The sequence below is a fragment of the Nerophis lumbriciformis genome, linkage group LG35 (assembly GCF_033978685.3).
Source record: "Nerophis lumbriciformis linkage group LG35, RoL_Nlum_v2.1, whole genome shotgun sequence".
In the NCBI taxonomy this organism is placed as follows: Eukaryota; Metazoa; Chordata; class Actinopteri; order Syngnathiformes; family Syngnathidae; genus Nerophis; species Nerophis lumbriciformis.
Window position 1 is genome coordinate 13018773 of NC_084582.2, and position 16374 is coordinate 13035146.

The 16374-nt window shown below is 38.4% G+C and overlaps 1 protein-coding gene across 4 annotated transcripts in view; it reads left to right on the forward strand.

Moving 5' to 3' along the window:
• afap1l1a (actin filament associated protein 1-like 1a) overlaps positions 1-13904 on the forward strand; it is an 87503-nt gene extending 73599 nt beyond the window's left edge. For 3 of the 4 annotated variants that reach the window (XM_061927758.2, XM_061927760.2, XM_061927759.2), the window contains 5 exons: positions 1341-1455; positions 5784-5951; positions 11048-11223; positions 11301-11426; positions 12832-13904. In XM_061927758.2, coding sequence (XP_061783742.2) covers positions 1341-1455; positions 5784-5951; positions 11048-11223; positions 11301-11426; positions 12832-12858 — 612 coding nt within the window. In that variant the 3' untranslated portion in view covers positions 12859-13904. The remainder of the gene's footprint in view (positions 1-1340; positions 1456-5783; positions 5952-11047; positions 11224-11300; positions 11427-12831) is intronic. The other variant, XM_061927761.2, reaches the window with a different exon arrangement.
• The last annotated feature ends 2470 nt before the right edge of the window (positions 13905-16374 follow it).

Consider the following 16374-nt stretch of genomic DNA (forward strand, 5'->3'; position numbering starts at 1 on the left):
GGTGAATTTTGGCGAATTAAACGCCTTTCTATTATTCGCTCTCGGAGCGATGACGTCACATCCGCCATTTTCTCAAACACATTACAAACACAGAGTCAAATCAGCTCTGTTATTTTCCGTTTTTTCGACTGTTTTCCGTACCTTGGAGACATCATGCCTCGTCGGTGTGTTGTCGGAGGGTGTAACAACACGAACAGGGACGGATTCAAGTTGCACCAGTGGCCCAAAGATGCGAAAGTGGCAAGAAATTGGACGTTTGTTCCGCACACTTTACCGACGAAAGCTATGCTACGACAGAGATGGCAAGAATGTGTGGATATCCTGCGACACTCAAAGCAGACGCATTTCCAACTGGACGGAACAGATCAGCTTTCAGGAAAAGAGAGTAGATGAGGGTATGTCTACAGAATATATTAATTGATGAAAACTGGGCTGTCTGCACTCTCAAAGTGTATGTTGTTGCCAAATGTATTTCATATGCTGTAAACCTAGTTCATAGTTGTTAGTTTCCTTTAATGCCAAACAAACACATACCGATCGTTGGTTAGAAGGCGATCGCCGAATTCCTCCTCGCTTTCTCCCGTGTCGCTGGCTGTCGTGTCGTTTTCGTCGGTTTCGCTTGCATACGGTTCAAACCGATATGGCTCAATAGCTTCAGTTTCTTCTTCAATTTCATTTTCGCTACCTGCCTCCACACTACAACCATCCGTTTTAATACATGTGTAATCTGTTGAATCGCTTAAGCCGCTGAAATATGAGTCTGAATCCGAGCTAATGTTGCTATATCTTGCTGTTCTATCCGCCATGTTTGTTTGTATTGGCATCACTGTGTGACGTCACAGGAAAATGGACGGGTGTATATAACGATGCTTAAAATCAGGCACTTTGAAGGTTTTTTTAGGGATATTGCGTGATGGGTAAAATTTTGAAAAAAACTTAAAATAAGCCACTGGGAACTGATTTTTAATGGTTTTAACCCTTCTGAAATTGTGATAATGTTCCCCTTTAAAGGCTAATGAGGAACTGTAGGTGATAAAAGTAGCTCTGTGATATGACATCAGTGACGGCTTGAGAAATGAGTGTGTGTGCGTGTGTGTCTGTGTGAAAGTGAGAAAAACCAGCCATTACTGTGGTGACGGGAAGGCAAGAGGTCACAGCAGTTTAACATCCAGTAAACCCCTCAATCCTCTCTGCTGACATGCATTCAAACACACTGCTCTACACCTACAGCTACAAACACCTTTGCTGTCTAAAGCCTATAAATCTAAAGGAGACTTTCCTCCATGGCTGAATATTTGAACCTTTTGCACCCTGTTCCTCCCCTTACTGTGTTCCTCCAGTCTATGGAGAACTGCCGGCAGCAATGTGGGAACCAAGGGAAGCGGCGCTCCAGTTTCTCCAGCAGCGATTCTGACAAAACCAAGCCGTTAAACTCCTTCAAACGGACAGGATCAAGTAAGTGTTTGGTTGCATTTCTATAGTAACTGAGCCACTGTATGTGCGAAGCATATTTATGTAAAGGATACTGTCCCGTAGGGATGGGTACCTTTCACATTTGAATCGACACGTTAGCAATTCCCAGTAACTGGAAATCGATACCGGTACCAATTTTCGGCACTCCTGTGTGTTCATGTGTTGATAAATGTTAATTTGTTTAATAATAAAGTACGGTTTCTCTAATTAACATTTAACATTGAGTTGATAACTGCGCTGTCCAGTTCTTATATGTTTATTTGGTAACACTTTAGTATGGGGAACATATTCACCATTAATTAGTTGCTTATTAACATGTAAATTAGTAACATATTGGCTCGTAATTAGTCATTATTACCGTATTTTTCGGAGTATAAGCCGCTCCAGAGTATAAGTCGCACCGGCCGAAAATGCATAATAAAGAAGGAAAAAAACATATATAAGTCGCACTGGAGTATAAGTCGCATTTTTTGGGGAAATGTATTTGATAAAACCCAACACCAAGAATAGACATTTGAAAGGCAATTTAAAATAAATAAAGAATAGTGAACAACAGGCTGAATAAGTGTACGTTATATGACGCATAAATAACCAACTGAGAACGTGCCTGGTATGTTAACGTAACATATTATGGTAAGAGTCATTCAAATAACTATAACATATAGAACATGCTATACGTTTACCAAACAATCTGTCACTCCTAATCGCTAAATCCCATGAAATCTTATACGTCTAGTCTCTTACGTGAATGAGCTAAATAATATTATTTGATATTTTACGGTAATGTGTTAATAATTTCACACATAAGTCGCTCCTGAGTATAAGTCGCACCCCCGGCCAAACTATGAAAAAAACTGCGACTTATAGTACGAAAAATACGGTAAGTACTTATTAATGCCTTATTCTGCATGGCCTTATTATGAAACCAGTAAGCCATTAACTAACCTACTCAGTGGCCTAGTGGTTAGAGTGTCCGCCCTGAGATCGGTAGGTTGTGGGTTCAAACCCCGGCCGAGTCATACCAAAGACTATAAAAATGGGACCCATTACCTCCCTGCTTGGCACTCAGTATCAAGGGTTGGAATTGGGGGTTAAATCACCAAAAATGATTCCCGGGCGCGGCCGCCGCTGCTGCCCACTGCTCCCCTCGCCTCCCAGGGGGTGATCAAGGGTGATGGGTCAAATGAAGAGAATAATTTCGCCACACCTAGTGTGTGTGTGACAATCATTGGTACTTTAACTTTAACTTTAACTATAAGAGTCTTCCCTCAATAACCTCAGAATTATTGCTTAATTAGTAACGCTAACCCTAACCCTAACCCTTATACGTTCCCCTAGTGTCCAAATAACTCTAAATTAGGTCTTTGTTACTTAGAATATGTTCCCCATACTAAAGTGTTACCGCTTATTTTTTTACACTTCTAAGTACCATTTGCAAGTATTACATACAGTAGTATACTTTGTATGCACTATGCAGTTGGAATTCCAAGATGTTAGATGGCAGTTGTGCAAAGATTTCAGTGTGTTGCCATAGCCAGGAAGTAGTCTTTGCCCTTAAGTTGAGTATAGTCTTTTGTTACACCCTGAAAAGTGTTCATAGTCAATGTTCCGTCTAATTTTTCATGTGTGTGAGCAAACGCAAAAACTCCCTGAGCATTCAGTGGAGCCCATGTGAGCAACATCAGACGTGCACACAGTGGCTACACCAGCAGCACACCTGTCCCAAACCTGACTAAATAACAAGTTCAATCTCCATCCATCCATCCATTTTCTACCGCTTGTCCCTTTCGGGGTCACTGGAGCCTATCTCAGCTGCATTCGGGCGGAAGGCGGTGTACACCCTGGATAAGTCCCCACCTCATCGCAGGGCCAACACAGATAGACAAACAATATTCTCTTATTATTATAATCAAATGACAGCAGTCATTTCCATTTCTAATATAAGTGTTTAGGCCCACTTACAATGACAATAACAAACAAATATTGCTTTTCATGAACTGTGTACCGTATTTTTCGGAGTATAAGTCGCACCGGAGTATAAGTCGCACCTGCCGAAAATGCATAATAAAAAAAGAAAAAAAACATATATAAGTCGCACTGGAGCCCGGCCAAACTATGAAAAAAACTGCGACTTATAGTCCAAAAAATACGGTACTTGTATTGTTTGTCTGGGTGGAGGTCCTGCTTTGGAAATAATGTGTACCCCTTTCAGACATTGCATTTAGTTCCCTTTAAAACATTCACATGTTGCACAATGAGATGTAAGCAGTGGATCATGTGTACATTCCTGCAACTTCCTGTTTGTAAAAAATATATTTTTATTAGTATTTATTTAATATACTAGCAGCATTTCATGATTAATATTTATAAATTAAGATTCCTAATAAATGACACTAGAATAAGCACACATTTGATTGGTAAATCATAGGGTAACGACCTGGAATGACACTTTATGTGTGGTGTTGGAGTTATCCGACTTTTTGTGTGGCTGTAAACGCATCACTGGCTAAGTGCCATATGTGCATGTGTTGGCGCAAGTGAGAAAGAGCGAGTGGCTGCTGTTGATATAACAAAGTTGCTTTTGGTCTGGTTTGTACTGCAGAAAATGACCAGTTTTGCTATATATAATTTTTTTTACTAATGTTTTGGTGATGTGTTTATGGCCGACAATAAAGAGTTTTGCTCAGTAAAGTGATCGATGGAATTCATGTCCTCAAAGCGTCTCGACAGAAGATACAATATTTGAACAATGATGACAAAAATAGTTTTCTCTGTCGTGTCCGTGTCGTGTCGAAAATTGTTATGCGCTTATTTTTTTATTTTATTTTGTGCGCAGCATAGATTTGCCGTGCGCAGAGGATGCTTGAGCAGTGCACAATTGCACCTTAGAGGGAACGTTGTTCATAGTGTATTAAAGTGTGGTAAAGTAGTGTGCTTATTACACACTGATGATGTATTGTACATGCATCTTAGTTGTAGTTTTCATTTCCAAATTTAGAGGTATTGAAATCACCATGTAAAACTGCTAATGCTAATCAGTAGCATGTTTATGGCAAATCTAATGTAAATTAGCATCAAGAGTGCCCATTTTAAAAAGGGGAGCCTTACTGTACGTTTGAGTGTTTTCTGTCAGGCATGTTTGATTTGTTGGTGTTGAAAATTGTAACATTACTTAGAGGCAGTTTGGCTGAGTGCTGCTTGAGTGCTTGCTTGCCACAAAACCGGACGTAATGTCCCGTGCAACAAAGGTATCGAACTATGGCACCATTTGATTATACGTGATTCAATACCCGACAGATTTCTGTCGGTGGCTATAAATGTTACTACCCATCCCTTACTGTCCTGTGTTATTTCAGATTTAAAGACACCCAATTTCAAAGGAACTGATTAAAACACATTTTGATGGAGTTTTGTTGTTCCTGTTGGAGACTGAACACGCATTTGTTCGTGGAAGTTTTTGAAAACAAAAGCATTATTGTTTGTCACTTGTGAATATGGAGGGCATGTAGTACATCCAAGGCACACTACTTCACCAGAAAAGTGTATATTTAGCAGTGGTTTTCCATTACTTAAATGATTACATCCTTTCCTGCTTTCCTGGCGTTTTTGCTTGTGTCAACTAAGATCAATATCATTTTTATTTAAACAAAACAAAAGGAGTTCACGCTTACACTTAAGTTTCCTTAAGTTTATTGCCTTTCCCCAATGTCGTCCATCGAAGTTTGGCTGGCCTTGAAAATGAAGTTCAGATGCTACATCTTAATCATATGTCAATTGCAAATTACACTCTCCTGGTTCTTACCAATCCTCAGACAGCCATTAAAATAGAACATCTGGCTCCAAAGTTCCCCAAATCCAGTTTACTTTCCATTTGGAATCGCCAATTTTCACTCGGCGCTCCCATGCGCTCCATTGTGTCACTTGGCTGCTCTCCCACAAATAGAAAAGATGAGCATCCTGGGTTAAGCAACGTGATATCGGCGGGGTCTCTTATTCTTTCTCGGGCCAGTGGTCTGACGCTGTGATACTTCAAAGAGTGAACATGGCGCTCTGAGGCTGGCGGCTACAGGATGTAACATAGGATTTATAGGACACTAGCATTACGTGTTCTGTGTTGCTTCATGACCTTTCCCTCTACAACTAGTATCACACTCGGTAGAACGCAAACAAGGTGCAAAGGTTGTGGTCTGCATATTAACACAAAACATATCTGGAAAATAATTTATTAGAAAGAAAATATTCTAGATGTTGCATGAAATCCCCTGCTTGTTTCTATGAACTCTGACCTTTCCCCTGACATCTCTACCTAGATTCAAACCAGTACGGAAAGTATGGGAAAACACGAGCAGAGGAGGACGCCAAGCGTTACCTGAAAGACAAAGAGGACTTGGAAAAAGAGAGGGGTGGGATTCGGACTACGCTCCTAAACCTCCGGCAGGAGAAGCAAGAAATTAAGGAACAGCTGCAATCAGCTACTGGTAAGGAGAGCGGAGGAAAAAACACAGAGCAGATGCTAGACTAATCTTTTTTTTTTTTTGGTTATCATATCCCCAAAGCTCCTCAGCTTTGCTTTAACTTTCAACTATGAATCCTGCAAAGGCGTGCATGTCTGATGGGCCTGTTTGGGCTAATAACCATTCGTCCAAGACTGTGTGGGAACAAAGTTGACTTTATTCAACATCTAATGGTTTTGTTTTTTGGATCAAAGTCAACAATACAGCTTTAACATTAAGAATAAAAATAAAAAAAAATACTCTGACACAAATTTATTTCAAATAAAAGTAGCAACAGCCTCGTGTAAAATAAAAATGAAATGTAAAATCTAATTTGATTACATCTATATAATCATGAGGATATCCAAAAAATAATTTCTAGACAAAGCAATAGGTACATCCATCCATCCTTCCTCTCACTCATTTAAGGTCATAGGACGTCTGCCTTTACTGCTTCAACCACAATATTAATTCATAAAAATGATTTACAGCTTTATACTTTTATGCCGCACTGTGGTGTGTGTGTGTGTGTGTGTGTGTGTGTGCGTGTGTGTGTGTGTGTGTGTGTGTGTGTGTGTGTGTGTGTGTGTGTGTGTGTGTGTGTGTGTGTGTGTGTGTGTGTGTGCGTATAGATGTGTGTGTGCGTATATATATGTGTGAGTGTATATATGTGTGTGTATATAAATATATGTATGTGTATATGTGCGTGTATATATATATATATATATGTGTATAGATGTATACACATATATATGTGTGTATATATGTATATATACATATATGTACAGTATATACTTATCGTATGTATACCGTATTTTTCGGAGTATAAGTCGCACCTGCCAAAAATGCATAATAAAATAGGAAAAAAACATATATAAGTCGCACTGGAGCCCGGCCAAACTATGAAAAAAACTGCGACTTATAGTCCGAAAAATACGGTATACATATATATAAACGCACACAAATATATATATATGTATATATATATATATATATATATATATATATATATATATATATACCCACATACATATACATGCACACACAAACGCACGCATGTGTGTATAATGTGTGTGTATATATATATATATATACATATATATATATATATATATATATATGTCTGTGTATATATGTATATGTAGATATATGTATAGATATGTGTATATATACACATATATGTATACATACACATAAATATACACATGTGTGTGTGTGTATATATATATATATATACACATTTATATATATATACACGTGTGTTTGTGTGTATGTGTGTGTGTGTGTGTGTGTGTGTGTGTGTGTGTGTGTGTGTGTGTGTACATACTGAATCATATGAAAAACACATTTTTGGATTAAGAAACCCTGTACATCCAATGAATCCATTACAGAAACCCAAAAATATTGACATAAAACCCATTCAAATACAAACCCCGTTTCCATATGAGTTGGGAAATTGTGTTAGATGTAAATATAAACGGAATACAATGATTTGCTAATCATTTTCAACCCGTATTCAATTGAATGCACTACAAAGACAAGATATTTGATGTTCAAACTCATAAACTTTTTTTTTTTTTGCAAATAATAATTAACTTAGAATTTCATGGCTGCAAAATGTGCCAAAGTAGTTGGGAAAAGGCATGTTCACCACTGTGTTACATGGCCTTTCCTTTTAACAACACTCAGTAAACATTTGGGAACTGAGGAGACACATTTTTTAAGCTTCTCAGGTGGAATTCTTTCCCATTCTTGCTTGATGTACAGCTTAAGTTGTTCAACAACCCGGGGGTCTCCGTTGTGGTATTTTAGGCTTCATAATGCGCCACACATTTTCAATGGGAGACAGGTCTGGACTACAGACAGGCCAGTCTCGTACCCGCACTCTTTTACTATGAAGCCACGTTGATGTAACACGTGGCTTGGCATTGTCTTGCTGAAATAAGCAGGGGCGTCCATGGTAACGTTGCTTGGATGGCAACATATGTTGCTCCAAAACCTGTATGCACCTTTCAGCATTAATGGCGCCTTCACAGATGTATAAGTTACCCATGTCTTGGGCACTAATACACCCCCATACCATCACAGATGCTAGCTTTTCAACTTTGCGCCTATAACAATCCGGATGGTTCTTTTCCTCTTTGGTCCGGAGGACACGACGTCCACAGTTTCCAAAAACAATTTGAAATGTGGACTCGTCAGACCACAGAACACGTTTCCACTTTGTATCAGTCCATCTTAGATGAGCTCAGGCCCAGCGAAGCCGACAGCGTTTCTGGGTGTTGTTGATAAACGGTTTTCGCCTTGCATAGGAGAGTTTTAACTTGCACTTACAGATGTAGCGACCAACTGCAGTTACTGACAGTTGGTTTCTGAAGTGTTCCTGAGCCCATGTGGTGATATCCTTTACACACTGATGTCGCTTGTTGATGCAGTACAGCCTGAGGGATCGAAGGTCACGGGCTTAGCTGCTTACGTGCAGTGATTTCTCCAGATTCTCTGAACCTTTTGATGATATTACGGACCGTAGATGGTGAAATCCCTAAATTCCTTGCAATAGCTGGTTGCGAAAGGTTTTTCTTAAACTGTTCAACAATTTGCTCACGCATTTGTTGACAAAGTGGTGACCTTCGACCCATCCTTGTTTGTGAATGACTGAGCATTTCATGGAATATACTTTTATACCCAATCATGGCACCCACCTGTTCCCAATTTGCCTGTTTACCTGTGGGATGTTCCAAATAAGTGTTTGATGAGCATTCCTCAACTTTATCAGTATTTATTGCCACCTTTCCCAACTTCTTTGTCACGTGTTGCTGGCATCAAATTCTAAAGTTAATGATTATTTGAAAAAAAAAAATAAATGTTTATCAGTTTGAACATCAAACATGTTGTCTTTGTAGCATATTCAACTGAATATGGGTTGAAAATGATTTGCAAATAATTGTATTCCGTTTATATTTACATCTAACACAATTTCCCAACTCATATGGAAACGGGGTTTGTATAATATTTAGTTTTACATGCAGAAAACAAAGTAAAATACATATGAATGATGAATCAAATGGTTAAATAAACATTTAACATCACGTTTGTCTTTATTGACAACGTATTAGTTGAGACGGAGAGGGAGACGTCACCTTTGTACTTTTCTACAAATTATTTTCTGAATTCAAAAGTGTTTCTCTCACTTTCTTTATCAAAGTGCTAATGTTTGCAACATTCTTAGGCCCAAAAGTGCCTTAACTTGCAGTCAAAAGAACTACAAAGTCAACGGATGACGGGCAAATAGACTACTTTGTTAGGCACAATGAGGCGTACGTAAACAGAGGCACCTCTATGTACCATGAACTATCTCACAGTGTCACTGCCGCTGTACATGTTGTTATGTCCAGTGAGTACAGTATGTTCTCAAAGTGTACTATTGTGTTTAAACAATACACTACATTATTAACTGTGTGTACAAAACCCGTTTCCATATGAGTTGGGAAATTGTGTTAGATGTAAATATAAACGGAATACAATGATTTGCAAATCATTTTCAACCCATATTCAGTTGAATATGCTACAAAGACAACATATTTGATGTTCAAACTGATAAACATTTTTTTTTTTTTTTTGCAAATAATCATTAACTTTAGAATTTGATGCCAGCAACACGTGACAAAGAAGTTGGGAAAGGTGGCAATAAATACTGATAAAGTTGAGGAATGCTCATCAAACACTTATTTGGAACATCCCACAGGTGAACGGGCAAATTGGGAACAGGTGGGTGCCATGATTGGGTATAAAAGTAGATTCCATGAAATGCTCAGTCATTCACAAACAAGGATGGGGCGAGGGTCACCACTTTGTCAACAAATGCGTGAGCAATGTGTTGAACAGTTTAAGAAAAACCTTTCTCAACCAGCTATTGCAAGGAATTTAGGGATTTCACCGTCTACGCTCCGTAATATCATCAAAGGGTTCAGAGAATCTGGAGAAATCACTGCACGTAAGCAGCTAAGCCTGTGACCTTTGATCCCTTAGGCTGTACTGCATCAACAAGCGACATCAGTGTGTAAAGGATATCACCACATGGGCTCAGGAACACTTCGGAAACCCACTGTCAGTAACTACAGTTGGTCGCTACATCTGTAAGTGCAAGTTAAAACTCTCCTATGCAAGGCGAAAACCGTTTATCAACAACACCCAGAAACGCCGTCGGCTTCGCTGGGCCTGAGCTCATCTAAGATGGACTGATACAAAGTGGAAAAGTGTTTTGTGGTCTGACAAGTCCACATTTCAAATTGTTTTTGGAAACTGTGGACGTTGTGTCCTCCGGACCAAAGAGGAAAAGAACCATCCGGATTGTTATAGGCGCAAAGTTGAAAAGCCAGCATCTGTGATGGTATGAGGGGGGTATTAGTGCCCAAGACATGGGTAACTTACACATCTGTGAAGGCGCCATTAATGCTGAAAGGTACATACAGCTTTTGGAGCAACATATGTTGCCATCCAAGCAACGTTACCATGGACGCCCCTGCTTATTTCAGCAAGACAATGCCAAGCCACGTGTTACATCAACGTGGCTTCATAGTAAAAGAGTGCGGGTACTAGACTGGCCTGCCTGTAGTCCAGACCTGTCTCCCATTGAAAATGTGTGGCGCATTATGAAGCCTAAAATACCACAACGGAGACCCCCGGACCGTTGAACAACTTAAGCTGTACATCAAGCAAGAATGGGAAAGAATTCCACCTGAGAAGCTTAAAAAATGTGTCTCTTCAGTTCCCAAATATTTACTGAGTGTTCTTAAAATGAAAGGCCATGTAACACAGTGGTGAACATGCCCTTTCCCAACTACTTTGGCACGTGTTGCAGCCATGAAATTCTAAGTTAATTATTTGCAAAAAAAAAAAGTTTATGAGTTTGAACATCAAATATCTTGTCTTTGTAGTGCATTCAATTGAATATGGGTTGAAAATGATTTGCAAATCATTGTATTCCATTTATATTTACATCAAACACAATTTCCCAACTCATATGGAAACGGGGTTTGTATGTACGGTATGTTTGACAAATGTTGATGTCCCTGGACAAGGTAAGAGAGCTGTTCTCCTGAACAAGCGTGCGTCTCAGCTGGAGGAAGCTTGCCGGGCTAAGGAGGCAGAGAGAGTGGACTTGGAGCTCCGGCTGTCACAAGTCAAAGAAAACCTGAAGAAGAGCCTGGCAGGTGGAGCACTGGGTGCAGCAGGAGATGCTGTCCCACCTGTTAAGGTATTTTACATGACTACGCATGACTTTATTAGAGATGCATTCTTGCATATTCATTTATTTTGCTCTTTTTTGTTTAGGGGTCCAGAAAGAAGACGCTTAACATCTACAGTGAGGCCGTAGCCGTAAACTGTGCCTCAGAGATGCGCAGGAGACCTCCGTCTGTGTACGCTTCATCTACAGGAACTGTCATGCAGAAGGCAAAGGTAACGACGTCATCACTTTCGAGTGCTATTGTAAACTGCCAGTCTTAACACAACACCGTTTATTATTTTGCTTTGAGATGTTAACATGTTTTTACATGAACGTTAAAAGTAGGGATGTCCGATAATGGCTTTTTGCCGATATTCCGATATTGTCCAACTCTTTAATTACCGATACCGATATCAACCGATACCAATATCAACCGATATATGCAGTCGTGGAATTAACACATTATTATGCCTAATTTGGACAACCAGGTATGGTGAAGATAAGGTACTTTTTTTAAAAAAATTAATAAAATAAGATAAATAAATTAAAAACATTTTCTTGAATAAAAAAGAAAGTAAAACAATATAAAAAAACAGTTACATAGAAACTAGTAATTAATGAACATTTGTAAAATGAACTGTTAAAGGTTAGTACTATTAGTGGACCAGCAGCACGCACAATCATGTGTGCTTACGGACTGTATCCCTTGCAGACTGTATTGATATATATTGATATATAATGTAGGAACCAGAATATGTCACGACTGGGACTGTGGCGTGGTTTGTTCTCCCGAGGTGCAAGTGATTTGGACCAGACATGGCGTGAAGGTGAATACATGATTTATTTTAACACTATATATCAAAAAGGAACAAACGAAAAGCGCGCACAATGGCGGAGGTACAAAACTAGGCTATTGAAAACAAAACTTGCACATAGGCAGAAACTGAACAATTAAACAAAAACACTAACTGTGGCATTAATAAACAAAAAACTTACTTGGCATGGACTATGAAGTGCGCAGAGGTAAGAGTGTGACAGTGGTATGAATCCGGGATGTCGCCAGAACGACGAACTGAAAACAATGAACTTAAATACTACAGACATGATTAGTGAAAACAGGTGCGTGACTCAAAACGTGAAACAGGTACGTGACGTGACAGGTGAAAACTAATGGTTGCTATGGTGACAAAACAAACAAAAGTGCACAAAAAGTCCAAAAACAAAACCGAACATGACTAAAACAAAACATGATCACACAGACATGACAGAATATTAATAACAGAAAGAAACAACCCTTTTGTGTGAATGAGTGGGGAGGGAGGTTTTTTGGGTTGGTGCACTAATTGTAAGTGTATCTTGTGTTTTTTATGTTGATTTAATAATAATAAAAAAGAAATAATACAATTTAAAAAAAACGATACCAAGAATAAAAAAAACGATACCGATAATTTCCGATATTACATTTTAACGCATTTATCGGCCGATATTATCGGACATCCTTAGTTAAAAGTTAACATTGTTTAGATTTGTATTGTGTTCATTGAATGAAGCAGGGTGGACCAAATGAGTGTTACGCATTTTGCTCTTTGTCGTTGTCATACATGCTTATCTCATGGTAAGTGTTTACTCCTTTTGCAGGAATGGGAATCAAAGAAAGGAACCTAAAAGCAGCAGCATTGAAAGGATCTGTGGAAAATGGAAATGATAACAGGAGGCAAACATGCATCCTGCTGAGGATCATTGCCCAACAAACATTCAGAAGCACAGACGGCCAACATGTGAATGTTGTAATGAAATAAATTAGCCACTAGGTGGAGATACAGCTTTTTGGAAATTATTTTACTAAGGCTTGAGGTTTTTGAACTCCATCCACTTTTTATTAAGTCATTGTTCCTGCAGTAATACAAGTACTTAGCAAAGTCATATAGTTAAGGTCTCTGAACGTTAAAGTTTGACAGGGAGAATGCAATATGTTTACTCTCCTGTTGCATTCAGGCGGGTATGGTTTTGTGTGGGAAAAGACAGCTTCATTAGTGTGATGAGTTGGAAAAAATAAGAGGATGTGAGGTAAATGATAACTGTTTTTTTTTTTTTGTTTTTTTTTATGTCTACTGTTCATGTGTAATGCCCATCCAGCTCCAAAGTAATGTGGTTCTAAACACATCATTCATCATTTTGACTAATTTTAGGACACAGGTGCTTACTGTCAAATTGTGTTTTTTGCTGCAACAAAATAAGTCACTCAATGTCTTCTTTAGTAGGAACATCTCTTTCTCTTTTCCATGTACCTGTTAAACCCTGTGGTTGACTTTTGCACTTTAAGACCTGACCTGGGTATCTATAGACCCTTGAACATTAAAATAATGGATTTATGCGATTTAAAGCCATTAAATATGTTTGTAAAACGTTTACACGTGGGACCCTTGTTTAAAAAGAACTGTAATTAAATGTATTTGTTGCCATATCTTAACATATTTTGTTCTTTCCACTTGTTTTGTAGATTGTAATGAAGTAGCTGTGTTTACCACAGGACTACAATCGATTTGTGGTGGTGGGTTGAGGAGGTATGGATTAGATTACATCATTGTCTAATTTGCACAATGGCTGTGACGCATACGTGTGTCATTCTTGTGACACTGTAGAGTACATGTGTCAAACTCAAGGCCCAAAGGGCCATATCCGGCTCGCCGCATCATTTTACATGGCCTGTGAAAGCCTGGAATTAATATTTTTTAATAAAAGTACTTATCTTTAAAAGAAAAATCTACTGCATGCAATTGAATATCTTTTAAAATGTCATATTATCTAATAAAGCAAAAATCTTATACATATACATACACATATTGTACATATAAATATATAGTTGTTTTTTTAAAACAATATATATATATACATACAAACCCCGTTTCCATATGAGTTGGGAACTTGTGTTAGATGTAAATATAAACGGAATACAATTATTTGCAAATCCTTTTCAACCCATATTCAATTGAATGCACTACAAAGACAAGATATTTGATGTTCAAACTCATAAACTTTAATTTTTTTTTTGCAAATAATAATTAACTTAGAATTTCATGGCTGCAACACGTGCCAAAGTAGTTGGGAAAGGGCATGTTCACCACTGTGTTACATCACCTTTTCTTTTAACAACACTCAATAAACGATTGGGAACTGAGGAAACTAATTGTTGAAGCTTTGAAAGTGGAATTATTTCCCATTCTTGTTTTATGTAGAGCTTCAGTCGTTCAACAGTCCGGGGTCTCCGCTGTCGTATTTTACGCTTCATAATGCGGCACACATTTTCGATGGGAGACAGGTCTGGACTGCAGGCGGGCCAGAAAAGTACCCGCACTCTTTTTTTACGAAGCCACACTGTTGTAACACGTGCTGAATGTGTCTTGGCATTGTCTTGCTGAAATAAGCAGGGGCGTCCATGAAAAAGACGGCGCTTAGATGGCAGCATATGTTGTTCCAAAACCTGTATGTACCTTTCAGCATTAATGGTGCCTTCACAGATGTGTAAGTTACCCATGCCTTGGGCACTAATGCACCCCAATACCATCACAGATGCTAGCTTGTCGAATATTTCCAAAAACAATTTGAAATGTGGACTCGTCAGACCACAGAACACTTTTCCACTTTGCATCAGTCCATCTTAGATGATCTCAGGCCCAGAGAAGCCGGCGGCGTTTCTGGATGTTGTTGATAAATGGCTTTCGCTTTGCATAGTAGAGCTTTAACTTGCACTTACAGATGTAGCGACAAACTGTATTTAGTGACAGTGATTTTCTGAAGTGTTCCTGAGCCCATGTGGTGATATCCTTTAGAGATTGATGTCGGTTTTTGATACAGTGTCGTCTGAGGGATCGAAGGTCACGGTCATTCAATGTTGGTTTCCGGCCATGCCGCTTACGTGGAGTGATTTCTCCAGATTCTCTGAACCTTTTGATGATATTATGGACCGTAGATGTTGAAATCCCTAAATTTCTTGCAATTGAACTTTGAGAAACGTTGTTCTTAAACTGTTTGACTATTTGCTCACGCAGTTGTGGACAAAGGGGTGTACCTCGCCCCATCCTTTCTTGTGAAAGACTGAGCATTTTTTGGGAAGCTGTTTTTATACCCAATCATGGCACCCACCTGTTCCCAATTAGCCTGCACACCTGTGGGATGTTCCAAATAAGTGTTTGATAAGCATTCTTCAACTTTATCAGTATTTATTGCCACCTTTCCCAACTTCTTTGTCACGTGTTGCTGGCATCAAATTCTAAAGTTAATGATTATTTGCAAAAAAAATTTGTTTTATCAGTTTGAACATCAAATATGTTGTCTTTGTAGCATATTCAACTGAATATGGGTTGAAAATTATTTGCAAATCATTGTATTCCGTTTATATTTACATCTAACACAATTTCCCAACTCATATGGAAACGGGGTTTGTATTTATACACACATATATAAGCTTGAGGTATGATTTCAAAGCAAGTTATTCATCAAATTGTACAGTATAAACATGACAATAGATTTTTAATTTACAGTAATACACTGTGAAAACAACAAGCATAGATTTTACGATCCAAAAATTGAAAGTTCAGTCACCAGAAATCTTACAGTAAAAAAAAAAAAGTGGTGCCTTTTTCACTGTAAAAACTAACATACATGTTCTGGTAAAATTCTGGTGACTGAGCTACTACTTTTTTACCACGAAATCCACAAGTTTTTTTTTTACAGAGTACCGTATTTTTCAGAGTATAAGTCGCTCCGGAGTATAAGTCGCACCGGCCGAAAATGCATAATAAAGAAGGAAAAAACATATATAAGTCGCATTTTTGGGGGAAATTTATTTGATAAAACCCAACACCAAGAATAGACATTTGAAAGGCAATTTAAAATAAATATAGGCTGAATAAGTGTACGTTATATGACGCATAAATAACCAACTGAGAACGTGCCTGGTATGTTAACATAACATATTATGGTAAGAGTCATTCAAATAACTATAACATATAGAACATGCTATACGTTTACCAAACAATCTGTCACTCCTAATCGCTAAATCCCATGAAATCTTATACGTCTAGTCTCTTACGTGAATGAGCCAAATAATATTATTTGATATTTTACGGTAATGTGTTAATAATTTCACACATAAGTCGCTCCTGAGTATAAGTCGCACCC